Source organism: Bos taurus, chromosome 11 (genome assembly GCF_002263795.3).
Source record: "Bos taurus isolate L1 Dominette 01449 registration number 42190680 breed Hereford chromosome 11, ARS-UCD2.0, whole genome shotgun sequence".
In the NCBI taxonomy this organism is placed as follows: Eukaryota; Metazoa; Chordata; class Mammalia; order Artiodactyla; family Bovidae; genus Bos; species Bos taurus.
The window spans coordinates 70,752,063-70,770,270 of NC_037338.1; the positions used below are offsets into that span (position 1 = coordinate 70,752,063).

The window sequence follows — 18,208 nt, forward strand, 5'->3', positions numbered from 1 at the left end:
TTGTATCTAGCTTCTTTCACATAGCATGTTTTCAAGGTTTAACATGTTACAATGTTATCAACACTTCACTCTTTCTATGACTGAATAATATTCCATTGGATGACTATACCACATTTTGCTTATTCCTTCATCAGTCGATGGACATTTCTATTGTCTCCACCTTTATCTATAGTGTTATAGTGAATAATGCTGCTATGAACACTCATATACAAGTTTCTATAATAAATAAAAATATACCATTCTTAAAAAATAATCTCTCTCTAGTCTCATCAGGCTGCCATATCAATATACGATAGATGGGGTGGCCTTAGTAACAAATTTATTTTCCCACAGTTCTGGAGACTAGAAGTCCAAGATCCAAAGTTTCAGCTGATTCAGTTTTTAAATATCAAGTATTTTAATTATCACCTGCCTTATTTGTTCTCCAATTATCCTTAGATAATTAACCTCCCTTAAACATTACTGTAAATACTTGGCTGTTTGGAGGGAGGCTGTTTTTGTCTTAATAATTCTAAATTTATAAAAGCAATGCATTCAAAAAGTTGTGAATGAACAGGAATGAAATTTCCCAGGTTAGGTTATATGCAGTGGCTGGCGTTTCATCCCCCAGTCACCACAGACAAGCCATTCTTATGGATGTAAAATGTTAAAGAGAGAGAGAACTGAATCTGCTGTCTGCTCTTCAGTCCAAGGGCAATTGCTCAGAAAATATTACAGTATTTAAATATAAGGATAAATGCACAGAGTAGGCTACGATGTTACAAAAACTCTCTCTACTTGCTTTTTGAACCCTGAGAAATTGTGAGACTGGCTCCTCACCCACATTCCACCATGAATTCATGTCATCACCCAATGTCTTTCCCCAAATGTGCCAAATACACAAATCCAAAAATAACAAGAGTAAAGAGTCTATTTTGAGAAGTTTGTACAACTAGCAACCAAGACCTTTCCAAGGCCCAGGGTACATATGTTTTAAAGTAAATATACAAGTAAACAACTAGTGTCTTCAAGTCAAGAAATTAGATTCTGCTATTTCCCTACTGGGAATTAACGTGGTCCCACAGCTTATCTGCTTGTTAACACAATTTTTCTAAGGGTCCTTCTAATAACATGTGAGCAGTGATCTGACAGTTAGGAAGAATCTTAATTAATTCCTCCCCCATGTGCTGTATTCTGACTTCAAAGCCAGGAGCCCTTCCCCTGCACCATCCCTGTGTTATAGGAGGAGAGACTGAGATCTGGAAGTCAAAGGCAATAAGCTAGGGATTTTTCTTGGGCTTGAGAAGTGGAAGAAAGCTCAGAAGTGAAGAAAGGAAGGGATCCATTCACCCAGTGAATCAAGGACTTTTCAGTACAGAGTATCCTTTACAACCATCTCAGGGACCAACTCCCAGAGACATTAGGCTTAATTTAATCTTTCCTCTCTTCCTGGTGTGGGGTCTTGTCTAATGATAATGCTAAACTCTATTTTGCGTATGTTCAGTTTCTCAACCTGCTCCTCCGGAAGCATGAGCTACATATAATATAATTAATGAAGATATGTGAAGTGTTTGCAACAGAGCCTGAAACATTCATGACAATAAATATCATCATCATCATCTCAAAGTCACTAAGATTGTTCACCTCTTAGTTTAATTTGTGTGCATGAATTGTCTTCACATTAAATAGTAAAATCTTCTTCTGATTTAAAAAATACTATGATAACTAACTACTGCATTAAGAAGTTGGAAGAGCATGAAAGTATTGTATAATCTGATTGATGTTTGTACTATCTGAGCTGAAATCAGATCAAAAAGTCTGGACCAATTGAGGGGGCTTTTCTGTTACAGGGTTTAAGATTGGGGATCTCCTAATGACCACTCGTAAGGAAGGGATGGCAATCAGACTTCTACATCATTGCTCTGAAGGAAAATACTTTGTTTTCTCTTAAAGCCAAACTATTACAGAACCACAGTCTTAACAACAAGGTTGTTAGAGTCAGAAGGGACCTTGGTGTTAGAGTCAGAACAGACCTTGGAAATCATCTGTGAAATGACTCAAGGATTGTAACAGCCTAGAGCTGGGCACAGGTGGCTAAGTCCCAACACATCTTTACTAAATCCCTTCACAAGGTATTTTACAGGAAAACCCATATGTTAAGCAGAGAAAAGTGGAAGTGGTCAGTTAAAGCTGAAGTGTCCCTCAGACCCCTCAATGGCTCCTGAGGGCACTTTGAAAATCATCAACACACTTCCACCTGCTGATTTTGAGCTTTCACAGCAGACAGCCTGAAACAGTGGGAATACCCAGAGCCTGAGAGTCAGCCAGACCTGAGGTTGAAGTCCAGCTTCACCGCTTCATTAAGATGTTTGTCTCTGCCTCGGACACTAGCTTTTCACACAAATCCTATATATTTGGTCTTTTTTTATCCACCTATGCCATGGGGTAGGTATAGGGGTTACATCTATACGCATTTCTATGAAGGATTTCACACTGAGAAACATCTGCCTCAGGAAAGGAAAATTAGTAAATTCATGACCTGTGCTTTCTTTTATACATATAGACTCTTGGCTATTTACCTTTTTGTTAAAGTAAGAGGTTGTTGCCTTCACTATACACATCTCTGTCTTTCCCTCAAGTGTGGTAAAACACTGCTGCTGCTGCTGCTAAGTCGCTTCAGTCATGTCCGACCCTGTGCAACCCCATAGACGGCAGCCCACCAGGCTTCCCCATCCCTGGGATTCTCCAGGCAAGAACACTGGAGTGGGTTGCCATTTCCTTCTCCAATGCATGAAAGTGAAAAGTGAAAGTGAAGTCGCTCAGTTGTTTCCGACTCTTAGCAACCCCACGGACTGCGGCCCACCAGGCTCCTCCATCCATGGGAAAACACTATAACATGGAAAATGTCTATAATATGTTTAAGTTAATGCAGATAATACAATGGCCTAATGATTAGCCCCTGTGTAAAATATAAGCACAAAAAAAGAGAAGGAAATAAAAATTAAAATTAAAAGGTATGTAAAATACAAGCTTTTTGCTGAAATCAACATGTCTTACTTTAAAATATCACTGGAAATAGAAGTTTACTTTACCAGTTAGAGACTTTAATTGATAGTTAATATGAAGCCGTTTGGGCTCCCTGGTGGCTCAGCAGTAAAAAATCCACCTGCAATGCAGGAGATGTGAGTTTGATCCCTGGGTGGGGAAGATTCCCTGGAGGAAGGAATGGCAGCCCACTCCAGGATCCTTACCTGGAATATCCCATGGACAGAAGAGCCAGTTCAAAGAGTTGCAAAGACTTAGACACAACATGAAGCAACTTCACACACACGCGCATGAAGCCATTTACCATATTCGGTTTCCTGGCCCCAGCCGCCACTCTGGCTGGCAAGAGCCCTGGGAGGTGAGCCAGCTGAGGGCCAGAGAACCAGCCATCTGGGCTGAGGGCAGAGGTGGCAGAGCTTGGGACTTCCTGTGGGTCTAGGATTCACACTAAGGGTCATTTGAAAGTCTCTACCCAGAGACAGACTTTAAACCAGCGACCACCAGCCAAGCCGTCAATCCAAAGGGCCTTATCAGAGACAGAGACAATTTGGAAGGGCAACCTGGAGAACTTCTTTGGGCTGCAGAACAAATCCAGAGTTGCTTCTCACTACTTTGCTTAGGTTAGGGCTGTTTCTAACCCTAACCCTGTAGCCTTCCCTCTGGTGGGACCCGTCTGGTTTCTTTTCACTCAGCATACCAATTTTTAAGCTTATGTTGTTACATATTCAATAGTTTGTTCCTTTTATTGTTGGCAAGTATTCCAACGCCAAATTTATGTATTTCCCTATTAACAGACAGTTGGATAGTTTCCAATTTGAGGCTATTATGAATAAAGCTAGTAGGAATATTCTTGTACCAGTCTCTTTTGTGGATCTTGGCATTCAACACTCTTGAGTAAATCCTTAGGAATAGAAATGATGGGTCAGGAGGTGGGTGTATGCTTAACTGCTTTCCAAAGAAATTGGGTCATTTTACATTCCCACTCAAAGCAATTCTTCTCCCTTTTTTTAATTTGAAGCAACACAAGTTTGAAAAGGAAGAAAAACAAAAGTGAGTCTTAATGAAAAATGAGAGGCAGTGGAGAAAGTGCTTCCTAAATTATTTGGAATAGTCAAGAAAACCTGTCTATAAGGCACAAAGCTGTTTGACAGCTGATCCTCCAGGAAAATACTTTTATTTTGATCATTGGTTTGGAAATAATTTTAGCCACTTAGATCAAAAGTTTTCACAAAGATGATTCAAGCAAAAGCCCAAGAGGAGAAGAACTTACATAAAGAACCCTTCAGATGAGCGTGGCACTGTGTTAAATGCAAGAGAGAGAACTCTTCCCACTTGGCATGCTTGTTTACTGGGCCAGCCGAGGCTCTGACAAATGAAACAACGTTTTGATGCCTAACACAGTTCGCCCCCAGGCAGTGAGTCAGCTTTGTGTTTCCCACGAGCTTTGCTTCAAATAAACAGATCGGAGAACTTTATTAATTATGCACTCTGGGGCATAGGGCTGTGATAGACACCAGGTTCTGCACACAGCCTGGTAGCCAGTCTTGAGCTTGCTCCCGGCAGAAAAGGGATCCCTAAGTCCTAAAACCTACAGTTATTTTTGTTGGTTGTACAGCACTCAGTAAGAGAAAATGAAAGCAATAAAGGCAGAATGTAACTCCATTCTCAGTAACTTTAGGAGGTGCTCCATGCAATCTTTTTTTTCTATTAGGAAAATTAAACATTGTCAATAAGCTGAATATCCCCAAATCTGAAGCCTGTCTCTCTCCTGCAGTTGGTGGGAATTATTGTGCTTCCCTGGTGGCTCAGACGGTAAAGCGTCTGTCTGCAATGCAGGAGACCCGGATTTGATCCCTGGGTGGGGAAGATCCCCTGGAGAAGGAAATGGCAGCCCACTCCAGTATTCTTGCCTGAAAAATCCCGTGGATGGCGGAGCCTCGTAGGCTACTGTCCATGGGGTCGCAAAGAGTCAGACACGACTGAGCGACTTCACTTACTTTCAATTGTGTGCTTAAAAACAGAAAAATGGCACAAGGAGGTCTCAGAGAAGTCCTGGGGCAGCAGTGTTGCTGCTCAGCAGTCCTGAGCAAAGGGGCTGCACAGACGCAGAGCAGAGCGACAGAAACCCGATCTGGGCCTCCAAGCCTCAGTAGGCAGTTATTTCCAGACAACTCCCGAAAGGACTGGGGCTTGGTCCTGGGCAAACTAGTGAATTTTCTCATGACTTTTATTATTATAAGTGGCTGAGATGCCGGGGGAGAGGAATAAGGAATTCTTTTCTTTTCTTTTGAGTACCTATCACTTGCAAGGCACTGTGCCAAGCACTTGCTGCTGCTGCTGCTAAGTCACTTCACTTACCTCGCATTAATTAACTTAATCCCCACAACAGCTCCAAGTAGTAGGTGCCACTATCTCCATTTCAAAGATGAGTTTTGCCCCAGGGAAGTTAAATAACTTGTGGAAATTCCCCCATCTTAAAGGAGAAGAGTCAATATTTAAACCCAAGTCTTCCTACTCCAAATGTCTGCTCTGCACTTTATGGACAGCAAGTGAAGTGAAAGTCGCTCAACTCTTTCCAGCTCTTTGTGACCTCTGTGTCCAACTCTTTGTGACCCCATGGACTATACAGTCCATGGAATTTTCCAGGCCAGAATACTGGAATGGGTAGGCTTTTCCTTCTCTAGGGGATTTTCCCAACCCAGGGATCAAACCCAGGTCTCCTGCATTGCAGGCGGATTCCTTACCAGCTGATCCACAAGTGAAGCCCTATGGGCAGCAAAGACAGTTTTAAAGAAGTTTTTAAATGGGCAGCTGCTACCTTAGCTATGGGCAAGAGCACCAGGCTCAGATTGAGAAGCTGGGGTTGAAAGGAAAACACATTTTTCCCTTAAGTTCTATTCATAACTGCTCTCCACTGCCCCCACTTTAGCTTCTTTTCCTATCAGTTCAGCTCAGTTCAGTCTCTCAGTTGTGTCTGACTCTTTGCAACCCCATGGACTGCAGCAGGCCAGGCTTCCTTGTCTATCACCAATTCCTGGAGCTTACTCAAACTCATGTCCATCAAGTCAGGGATGCCATCCAACCATCTCATCCTCTGTCATCCCCTTCTCCACCCCCCCCCACCCCCACCTTCAATCTTTCCCAGCATCAGATTCTTTTCCAGTGAGTCATTTCTTCACATCTGGTGGCCAAAGTATTGGGATTTCAGCTTTAGCATGAGTTCTTCCAATGAATATTCAGGACTGATTTCCTTTAGGATTGACTGGTTGGATCTCCTTGCAGTCCAAGGGACTCTCAAGAGTCTTCTCCAGCACCACAGTTCAAAATCACCAATTCTTTGGCACTCAGCTTTCTTTATAGTCCAACTCTCACATCCATACATGACTACTGAAAAAACCATAGCTTTGACTAGATGGACCTTTGTTGGCAAAGTAATGTCTCTGCTTTTTAATATGCTGTCTAGGTTGGTCATAGCTTTCCTTCCAAGGAGCAAGCATCTTTTAATTTCATCTGCCATGATTTTAGAGCCCAAGAAAATGAAGTTTGCAGTTTATATAATGCAGTTTTTAATCTGTGTGTAAAAACGGAGTTCCTATGGGCTTAACACATGAAATGGGTGGCACAGATCCCCTTGCAGAACCCAAAGATACACAATCAATTTTGAAATGCAACTTAAGCCATTAATTGTTGGTGTGAATTTAAAATTTTCTAGTATTTGTATGGTAGTATGCTGCCTCCGAGCAAAGCATTCTCTGCACAAAAGAAAATTACTGTAGTGGCTTAGATTTTAATTAGAATTTTCTCCCTGGTGTTTCTTTATAGACTAAAACGAAACCTTTTAAGTTTCTTACTACAGGTAAAAGCTATGTGCAAGAACCTCAAAATGCTAAAATCTAGCATAATGCCTTAGATCTGTTTTTAAGTCTTGTATATTCCTACATAGCTGTCCGATGTATTATATTTGTATAGTGAACCGTGTACAATTTTTTGAATAAGTGCATCATCACTTAAACTTTATGTTGTTGAATGGTGATGATGATACATTTCTTCAAACATTTAACTGTCTTTTTTTTTTCTTATGCCATTTGTGGTTTTATTTGTACAGTTCCTCATGAAGTTGCATCTGAGATGTGTGTATATGAAAAGATTATCCAAGGGTAAAATTAAGCAATATATTAACTATGGTTCTTCAGGAGAAAGCTTACAGTGCTTCAGGTTGTGATTTATTTTCAAAATGGAGTTGACTCCAAACGTCACTTTGTTCACCTGCAGTGATGTTTGTATTTCTAGTGTGAGCAGTTTATGCAAAAGGTAGATATATTCAAGAGAAATTTTAAATACATTTATGCAAGTTAATATTGCTTTGCTGATGCTATTTGCTTATTTGATGTTAAATAATGCTATTGTAAATAAAGAATTCTGTTGTTATTGCAAAAAAAAAAAAAAAAAGAAAATGAAGTCTCTCACTGTTTGCATTGTTTCTCCATCTATTTGCCATGAAGTGATGGGACTGGATGCCATGACCTTAGTTTCTGAATGTTCAGTTTTAAGCCAACTTTTTTACTCTCCTCTTTCACATCAAGAGACTCTTTAGTTCTTCTTCACTTTCTGCCATAAGGGTGGTATCATCTGTATATCTAAGGTTATTGATATTTCTCCTGGCAATCTTGATTCCAGCTTGTGCTTCCTCCAGCCCAGCATTTCTCATGATGTTCTCTGCATATAAATTAAATAAGCATGGTGACAATATACAGCCTTGGTGTACTCCTTCCCCAATTTGGAACTAGTCTGTTGTTCCATGTACAGTTCTAACTGTTGCTTCTTGACCTGCATAGAGATTTCTCAGGAGGCAGATCAGGTGGTCTGGTATTCCCATCTCTTTAAGAATTTTCCACAGTTTGTTTGTTCTCTTTTCCTATGAGAAAGGTTTAATAAAAAGTGTTTTCCTGTGAGAGCATTGCCTCCCTGAGCAGCTATAGTCCACAGTAACTGGCCTTGAGCCGGTGGTGAGTTTTTCTGCTTTCCCCTCCAGGCCTCCAAGCAATCTACCTTCCTTTTCTAGTGTAAAGGAAAGCCACCTGACCTTCTTTATTCCCTGTCTTATTTAGAGATGTTCACCAGCACTATAAAGTCGTGGTCTATTTTATAAGCCACACAAACAGCAATGCATCACTTCAGTTCCCATCTATTGTGTGTTTTGGGGTCCTCTGGGTAGTAACAGGTTGGAGCCTGCTGTGCCCTTATTAAACTGTGAAGGTCACTTCTCTTTAAGGATCTGTCATCAGTGAGCCCTTTACTTCCTCTCCACAAATGTGTCTCTTCCAGAGCCTTTTGCAATTATGGCTCGTTTCTCTAGGTTTCATATGGCAGGCATCTGAGCAGAATTAAAAGCATAAGCACGTGCAAAAATAATCCACTTCCCAAGATAGTAAATGCTGAGAAGTTCTATATTAGAACACACTGTGAGTGCTGACTGGCTGGGGCATGATTAACCTAATAGGCTTAAAGTTCCACTTGCCATGCACATCTGTTAGGATACGAGCAACACTCAGAGGCCCATAATCCACGAGACTGAAGTCCTTTAGAATTGCCCTGTTGCTTACTAGCAGCAGAGGGCTCAAACCTTAGAACATCGCCAGGAGAGCAGCATTACTACCTCTGCAAGATGGGGCCAAGGAAGTGAAGAGAGCTGGTTGCAAGTTTAGGACATTGCATCGGACTTCAAAGGATTCTGACCTGCAGATTGCCTGGATGGACTAGTAAGACTGCCCTCTGTTTCTATTTTGAATATGATTCTCTGAAAACTGTGAGGGTTGCAGGTGGGAGATGACGACAGGCTGACATCATGGGATGCACACCTTCCCACAGTGATCTTGTTAACAGTGTTGCCAAGAGTGGCATCCAGTTTTTTAAAAAGCCCAAAGCAATTCTGCCAGCACATCAGAGGGCCAGTGAAAGAGGCTCCCTCCCTTTGCTGGTTCAAAGTTCCACCTGCTATGACCCTGGAGGGGGCTCATCACAGGGACAACGGGCAGAAGAGGAACAGCCTAGTCCCAGGTGGACCCAGACCGTGGCTGACAGTCTCTGTCAGCCCACCAGGGATCCCACTGCAGGCAAAGCAAAAGATATGGAGAGACTGATCCCAGAAACCAAAACCTCCCCATCCCAGCTGAACAAATCACAAAGCTGCATGGCTACGGACATTCCATTCAAGAGACAGAGCTCCCATGGGTCACAGGGGGCAGCCTTTTCCGGGGAAGAGAGTGAAGAAAGTATTACCCAGGAGACTTCCAAATGGGCAAAGAGACCAAAGTGTCACAGGTCAAGCAAACAGGGCCATTACCGCCAAACCATCCTTCCTGCCCACGAGTCTGAAGACAAGGTGGACTTCCCCGACCCCCTGGTGAAGGCCCACCAGCGCACTTACACCTATCTGCATGCCTGCCTCTCCAAATATGAAGCAGTTCTGAGCATCACCCATCAGGCCACCCAGACCCACGAGCTGCTGCAGCCCATGGTCAGCTTCCTGATGCTGTGTTTTGATGAGGTCAACCAGCTCTTGGGGGAGATCTCCAAGGATGGAGACAAGCTCCTCCAGGAGGTTCGGAAGGATCTGGCTTGGCCGTTGAAGAAAGGAGAGCCCCAGGAGCAGCCAGATCTCCTGCAGCAGCTTCTGCAGTACACAGTCAGCAAGCTGCAGGAGCTCAGCAGCACAGTGGCCTTGCTCACCAGCAGCCTCCTGGAGGGCTCCGGCAGCTACCTCAACGCTGCTGCAGCCCACCTGGGGAACAAGCTGAGCACAAAGAGGGGCGCGGATGAACACCTCCTCAGGGCTCTGGGGCACCTGGAGAGCTTGGCGAGCAGCCACAGCGACCCTGAAGCATGGGATCTACCCCTGTGCTCTGAGGACAGTGGCATCGGTGCAGACAATGAGTCCGTGCAGCTAGCAGACAAGCTGGGCAAGCAAGCCAGCTGGGACTTAGTGCCGGAGGCTGCAGAGTGGAGGCCAGCGATTTCACCCACAGTGGAGGCCAGGCTGTCAGGACACACCTGGCAGCAAAGTCCATTCCGGATGGGTTTAGATGGACCCCAGGACTGCCCACTCTCAAGGCCTCTCACAGCTAAGGTTCATCCAGCAGTGCAGGGTGGATCAGGGAGCCCCTGGTCCTCTGTTGCAGGCCCAGAAAATACTGCCTCCAGGCCTTGGGGGCTAGGCCAAAGTGCTCCGTGTGGTCCCCCTGGGATGGGGACTTCCGGTGAAGCACACCTTTCTAAAGGCTCCAGGTGCATGGACGCTCCATCCTTCAGTGAAGGTGAGGACAGCAGCTCAGAGGAGGAGGAGGACGAAGGGAGCTGCACGAGCCCATGCACCTGGCGGAAAAACGCTTCCCATCCAAGGCCACGGTCTTCACCTGCCAGTGCTGAAAGCCCATTTCAGCCACACCCCCGGAGACTCAGGAGCCCCCAGGCCCGGGAGATGGTTCTGAAGATGAAGGAAGCGATCAGTGAAAAGATCAAGTTTGTTCCTGTGCCCTCTGAGCACCAGGACTGGATGGAGGAAGAGGAGAGGACCACGGTGCCCCCAAGACCCAGCACGGCCAGCGGCAGCAGGAGGACCCCCTCGAGGCAGAGGAGGTCCCAGTCCGAGGGGTGTCTGAAGAGCCACACAGAAGATACCACCCTCCAGGAGCTGCAGAGGGTCCAGAGGGACCTCAGCCAGAGGCTGGAGGCGTTTTACAGCCTGGGCACCCGATGGCAGGGGCAGAGCCAAGAGCCAGTCATGCAGCCCAGAGCTGCAACGTTGAGGCCTGACAACCGCTGCTGGGTGGTTCCAAGCAGTGCCATCAGCAAGCTAAAGTCATCCTTCACCAAGAACTTCAGCATTTTGCCAAGTCAGGACAAGAGCATCCTGCAGAAGTGCTGCTCCCGCCCTGAGGGAGAACAGCCTGGGCAGGGAAAAGCTGAGGGGCTCCCAAGCATCATCCCACCGGGCGAGAGGGCCCATGAGGCTCCAGCAGTCAGGGACCAGACCATCAGGAGCTGTCCCACCAGAACATCGGTCAAGAAACTCATTGAAACCTTCAGTCCCACCGAGAGTCTAAGGACACTGGGGGATTCCCAGGACTCGGGGCCAAGCCCCTGCCCCAAGAAGTGGGGGGTCCCCAGCATGCCTCCCAGATTCCCCATTTACAGAGGGCTGGCCCCATTGTATCCAAAGCCTCGGATTTCTCCAGCAGTGGGTGGAGAATCTCTCAGGATGGGCCCAGGCTGGAGGCCCTTAGCTCCTACCTTTCCCCCTCTGCTCACAGCTGAAGCAACCAAGAGTGAGGACCTCAACTGGGAAACAGAGGAGAACCCAGAGGATCTCCCTCCACCGCCTCTGGAAATTCTGATGGACCAATCATTCACTTCTCTGGAACCCCCAGAGAGCAACAAGCCGGCAGAGAGCCCCCTTGAAGGGACCCATGTGCCAGGGCTGGGAGGGACTGGCTCTGCCCGGAGAACGTGGGCTTCCCCAAGACTAAGGGTCTCCATGAGCCCCACTGACTTGCTGCCCAGCAAGAGCACCGCCACCCTCACCAGGGCCCGCAGCACAGAACCAGGGAACAGCAAGGGCAGCTGCAATACTGGAAAGCTCGCCTTGGACTTCAACCACCCACCAGCAGCTAGCGGAAACCCAGAGGTGCAGAGCAGCAGGGCGCAGAGTCAGGTACGGGCAGACCGGGCCTCAGGCCTCTCCAAGCCTCCCCGGAAGGTCATCCACTGGCTCCATTCCAGCCACACATCTGGGCAGAACAGGATCTCAGAACCCAGCCTGAGCAGGCCAATGCGGGGACCACATTCTCCTGAGGCCCCAAGGCAGACCCAAGGCCGAAGCCCTGTGCTAGTCAGGAAGGCCTCTCCCACAAGGGCACACTGGACGCCCAGAGTGGACAAGAGGCACTCGGGCCTGCCCTCCACTCACAGATCTGCCCAGCCAAGTGCACCCTGTGTACATGGGTCCCCTAGCCCACCCCTCAGCCCTCCAGTGAGTCCCAGGGGGCTAAGCCTCCCAACAGTGAAGAAACGAGCTTCCCCTCCCCTCCAGCACAAGCTGCACAGCCCTCCCTCAGCAAGCCCACTCGCTCAGCACAAGATCTCCAGTCCCCCTCCCCAGCGCACAGAAGCCGGTTCCCTGGCCTCTGGCCCCTCCCCCTCTCCCCCAGCATCTCCCAGTCAGGGGCCCAAGGAAACACAAGATTCTGAAGACAGTCGGGCAGCCACAGCATCCGGAAACACACGTTCCATTTTCTGCCCAGCCACCTCCTCTCTGTTTGAAGCTAAACTACCATTCTCAACAGTACATCCACTCACCCCATCATCACTGCCCCCTGAAGCTGGGGGGCCTCTTGAGACCCCCACAGGAGGCTGGAGGGGCAGCTCAGGGCCACGAATGAGGACGGATTCACAGCGAGGGACAACTCTGTGTGCCCTAAACCCTCAACCTTTCATCCGAAGGACAGCCTCTGACCCCCGGCCGGGCGTCCGCCTTCACCTGCCTGTCCCGGGCGCCACCAGCAGTGCTTGTGAATCCCAGCATGGCCAGAGCAGGTAAGGAGAGTCCTGTGGTTTGGGGAACAGAGCTGAGGGGCCCTTAGGATCATCTGGGTCAGTAGTTTTCAAACTGTGCTCCAAGAGAAGAACAAGATGGAAAGGGGGTATCAAGATATCTGGTCTCCCAGTGCCCCAACCTGAAGCAACAATTTTTCCTCTGTTACACGTTTCAGGTCCCCATGAAAGATTTCATTGCAAGAGGCTCTGCTGTAATACAAATAAAGTTTAAAACAACCACGTTGGTCCAGCCACATATGCCCCTCATTTCACATGTGGGGAGATTGAGATGAAGCGACTTGGCCCCCAAAATTGAGTCCTGTTACCTGTCCGGAGCCAGCAGCTTGATTCCTGTCCTTTCTGGTTTACACCAGTAGACCAGCGTCTTAGCGGGAGGTGCTTTGGGTCCCAGGACTTTCTTTAAACTCTTTAAAACCGAGACCCTCAAGGGGCCTTTGTGCATTGCATCTATCGCTTTTTACTGCATTACAATTGAGAGATGTCTAGAGTGTTTATTAATTTTTAAAATGCCCCATTCTACGTTAACATAAATAATATAACGAAAAGTAACTATTTTTTTTCACAACAAAAAAAATTGAGTGAGCAGAGTGACACTGTCTTTAGTTTTGCAAACCTCTTTAGTGTGTGGGCTTCACAGAAAGACAGCTGGGTTCTCAGACCTTCATCTGCAGGCAATCTGTTGTGATGTCACACATCCTGTAGTCTGGAAAACTCCACTCTGCATTCATGAAAGAATGAGTGGGAAAGGCACATAACATCTTAATATTGTTATGGACACAGTTTTGACAACTTAGACACAACACCTTCCTTGAAAAGTTCTGGGAGGCAGCCAGGGGACACACTTTAAGAACGGCTGATCCTGGAGGTATTGAGTATAAAAGTTTGGCTTCCTCTTACTCCTGAGGACGCCCAATCCTGCCTCCTTCTCCGTCTCCCCTTTCAGAGTGCGTAGAGGAAGAACAAGACTTTCCATGAGCACTGAGCTCGAGAACGCAGGCAGAAGGGCCCCCCTGCCTGCCCTGGGCTGGCTGAGTTCCGAGTGCGCATTTCTCATGAAGGGCGGCTGCTGGGCATGTCCTTGGCCCAGCCACACAGACAGGCCTGGGCAGGCGGCTGTGAGAGGACATGACTCAAAGTATAGCCACTGCCTGGCCGTTGAAAGGACTCATATGGTGATGTGGTTATTTTACAGGATATACAGGGACATGTATCTTTTCTTGAATTGTGGCATGGGGAGAAACGTGTACATCTGAGGTCAGTTAAAGAGGGACTTTTATCAATGTGTCTTGATATCAGATCAGACAAAGCTCAGCCTGCACCAGTCCTTGCTATCTTTTCCGTGCCCACAGTTGTGTAAATCAGAAGTTAATTTCTGCCAGAGTGATACGTGTTACAGACTTCACAGTCTGTCGAGGCGTATATGGTAATTTTTCACAAAGTACTCGGCAGTCAATTTTAAATAAAGATATTATCTCGGGAAAGTTGTGCGTGATTATAGTTATATAAACTTTCCCAGCCACTTGAAAGAAATGAAATATTGATTATTTTTGCACGAATCTTAATGTGACGTTGCTCTTTTCTTAAATCTAAAATGAGCTTCCTACAACACAGTACCTTTCATCTGAGAACCTCTATAAATGTTAATGCATTATTCCTCACACTTGCTACTTACTCAGTGATTAGATTTCTAAAATTGTGCCCTTCAGGAGAAGAGCTTGAGAGAACAGGCACAATAAAATGGCATTAATTAAAAACACTAACATTTTAAAACAGCAGGAGCAATAATAAAGTAACATAAAATTGTTCAAGGAGAAAATACTGCCATTCTCTCAGGCTTCTCCTCAGAATAGGGCAGCCTAAAATGTTGTTTTAGGTCCTGAATTTCAATATGCGGAGAGATGGGGTGGGGTGCGGAGTGATTGTAGCTTGAAAGAGGGAGGAAGAGGAAGATGCATAAACAGGAGCCTTCCCAAGGTCACGTGGAAGGTCACAGAGTGGCTCACACCCATTGCTGTCTCCTGGTCAGACCACACCTCCAAGCTCTTCCAACCTGTGCGACTGTGAGCATGTGATGGAAGCAGTGGGAAAACACTCCTTCCCCAGACACCCTCCACACTCCCCACCCAACCTTTGTAAAGTTGGCATCTGGAAGCAAAAGCCAACCAGCTCTAAGAGCAGGGCGTTTGCAGCTCTGTAGCAGACAAGCATTTTTTCTGCCCTCCTGTGTATGGGAAACAATGCCAGGGAACTGAGCCTGATTTCCCCAAGATCATGCAACAAGTCAGTGCCAGAAAGCCAGGAACTGCTCAGAACAGGCTGTTTCCCCAAGTGGGGACTTGCAGGAGCAGCCCCACCCATAGTATCTTGCAGCCATGGCAGGCTTGCAGGACGCACTGGCCTGCATCTGGTATTGATCTCCCATCTGTCATTCTGTGCTAGGCATGAGCCCCTTTTTTAGAAAACATGATGGTGTTGATACCTTCCCCATCTCGGGGCCCGGGGATTGGGCACAGTCCTTGGAGGCTTCCCCAGGAAGCTCAGTTACTAAGCCTCAACTGTTATTTAAGTATTGAATCCTCTGGTGGAGGCAGCTGTCTCTCTCCAGGTCTCAGTGTGTCCAGACTTGCTCCCCTAAATGCAAACGCAGTGTTTTACTCTCTGCCAGGATAGGACTAGCCAGGCAGGGGCTCTCAGCAGCCATGTTTGCTGGATCCAGAGACCTGGGCAGCCTGCTTCCCTATCAGGTCTGGGAACAGGTGGAGCCACAGCCATACAGCAACTGAAAATATTGACCTCCTGGCCTGAACCTCATGAAGATGTAGGACCTGGCTGGGGATGGAGAAGACACAATGCTAGAACCAAATCCTGTGTCAGACCTCAGTGTCAGCATCCACGGATGCTGGGCACCACAGCCTGTCCCCTGGGCCTGCCCCTCCTGTTCCTGGTAGCCGCTCCCATCCACGGGCAGCAAAGGATCATGCCTCCCCCCCTCCAAAGGGGCACAGGGAAGACAAACAGTAAGGTGGGAGCTCTTACCTGCACACCACTGGGTCCTGCAGGAACTCATGATGGGGCCAGAGGCTGCCATAGATAAGACTGGCTCTAAGGATCAGAGTGGGTTCCTCACTGCCTGAAAATTATGTATGTCAGCCAATGCCAGTGCCCACCCCACTCACGCCCATTCCTGCCACCCTGATCTGGTCAGGGTCCAAACTCAAACTTGTCCTCTGCTGGTTGGATATCCCACGTAAGTCTAAGGATGCAGAGCCGAGCACACTCCTAATACAGTCAGGAAGGTCCTGCTGTGGGCAGAGAGAAGGGCTTCTGGTCTGTGCACATGGAGAGCTGGGTCTCGTCCTGGCCCTGGGGTAGTGGATGGAGAGGCTCGGAGCCTCAGGTGCCATATGACAGAGTGGTCCTTCAGGTCCCTTGCGGGCGTGAATTTCTGGTCATGCTACAAAAGAGTACCAGTGACAGCTGACTACTTATTGAGTGCCTATGGTGTGCTGGGTGGTGTGTGGAGAGTTTTCCATGCTTCATCCAATACTGAAACCTTTGAGTGTCCTGTGAGATGAGTATCATTATTACCTCGTTTTGACGAAAAAGGAAACTGAGAATCAAGGCGATTAATCAACACTCTCCAGGTCACACAGTTAGTAAGTGGAAGGGCCAGGGCGGGAACCTAAACCGACAACTCCACCTTCCATGCAGTTGTTACAGGACTAGCCTGGCTGCCCGTGGCCAGGGTGGCTCTCTGAGCTGGCTCCCCATCTGGCCTAGGCTTGCTCCATGCTTGGGACCACCCTCCATTCTGTGCTGCCAGAGCACACTGGGTGGCACTCTTTGTTCAGAGCCCCTTCACTGTGGCACTCAGCAGCTGGGAAGCTCTGTCTTATTCAAAGGCCAGGTCTGGGCCAAGCAGTTTTCATTTTATCCTGTTCAGGAAAAGGGTGGCAGCAGAGCAAAGCTGGGTTGTTTTTGCATTTGTTTTATTTTGGTTTTTGCTGTTATCGTTGGTGTTGCTTTTATTTTTAATTCAACTAGCTAAGCCTAGCCCTTTATGGAATAAGAAGTGGTGGTTCAGATGGTAGAGAATGTGCCTGTGATGTGGGAGATCTGGGTTTGATTCCTGGGTCAGGAAGATCCCCCGGAGGAGGGCATGGAAACCCACTCCAGTATTCTAAACTGGAGAATCCCATGGACAGAGGAGCCTGGCAGGTTATAGTCTGTGGGTCGCAGAGTCAGACACGACTGAGCAACTAACACTTTAAAACAAAACAAAATAAAAGCCTGAGTTGAGGGATCTGTTTTGTCCAGAGCTGCAGGATCTGATTGTGCCAGGAAAAAACAAGACTCAGCCTGTCCTCCGAAACGCCAGGAGCATGGCTCCCATGGTGCCCCACCAGAGGAGACACCCACAAGGACAGCACCAGCAGGCAAAGCTGATACAGAAAGGCAGAGGCCTGGCACAAGGGCCCACCAGGTCTGTGGGTGACACAGACAGGAGGGCTAGAGAGAGACAGAATGGAGAGGGGGCGGGGCCAGAAGCAACGAGGAGGGTTTGACTGGCACCTATGCTTTCTCTCTGCAGCGGCAGCGAGGAGAGCCCCAAGGACACAGAGCCATGGAAAAGCCCCTGTGGCCTAGAACTGAAGGGCAACAGCAGGGGTGTGCCATCCCCAGAGCTCTGTGTGCTGGGCCACGGGTTGCAGCGAGAGGCCAGTGTGGGCCATGCCCAGGACAAGTCCCAGCAGAAGGAAGTGACCTGACGGGCTGCCACCTGAGTGACACTGATGTCAGTCACCCCAGAAAGCAAGGGTGACAGCCAAGCGTTAGCCCCAAAGAGGGTAGGCCAACCAGACTCCTGCTGAGATGCAGGAAAGGCCTGGAAGGGGCACTGCCCGAGGGGTCTGCAAATTCTGAACAACTACTGTGCAGCCCTGGGTCCTGGTTTGCCTCGAGGGTCAAAGATCAACTATCAACATGGACTCCACAATTATACTCTTTAATTCTTCAAGTGTTGGCCTTAATTTCGCAGGAAAATGTATTTCCAGCATGCTTGATGAGCCAGGTGTCCATGAACCCATCTAATTCTCTAAACATTGAAGGGAGCAGACAGCATTCTCCTAGTTTTGCAGCAAGAAAACCAAAGTACCCCCACGCCTACTCACCCTCCAAGTGTCTTGTCTGAACTCACCCAGCTAGGAAGAGCAGGAAAAATTGCACAGGTGTGCCTGGCACTAGAATCTATTATCTTTCATTACTTTTTTTTAAACATTCCATTGCCCTTGACTATCACATCATTCCCTTTGCCTAAAGCATGCACTTACTTGTACAAACAGAAAGCTTTTTTAAGGTTAAAAAGTGGCACGGCATCCAAATATCCATTATGAGCTCTGCTGAGAAGCTGATTGCTCCAGACATAAGAAGCCTGAGGTGAGATTAAGACACACAGCTCTACCTACCCTCCTTCTTCTGCTTCCCAAGCTCAACTCCAAAGCCCTGAAAGCAAAGCATCCAGCCCATTGGTGCAGTCTTGTTGCCTTTCCAGCTAAGCGTGTCTCAGATGCTC

The 18,208-nt window shown here is 47.5% G+C and overlaps 1 protein-coding gene across 1 annotated transcript; it reads left to right on the plus strand.

The window, feature by feature from the left end:
- Window positions 1-8,409: 8,409 nt before the first annotated feature.
- PCARE (photoreceptor cilium actin regulator) lies at window positions 8,410-17,594 on the plus strand. The gene is made up of 2 exons (XM_002691493.4): window positions 8,410-12,615; window positions 17,228-17,594. The coding sequence occupies exons 1-2, from the start codon at window positions 8,870-8,872 to the stop codon at window positions 17,403-17,405; spliced, it is 3,924 nt and encodes a 1,307-aa protein (XP_002691539.1). The 5' UTR covers window positions 8,410-8,869; the 3' UTR covers window positions 17,406-17,594.
- Window positions 17,595-18,208: the final 614 nt, after the last annotated feature.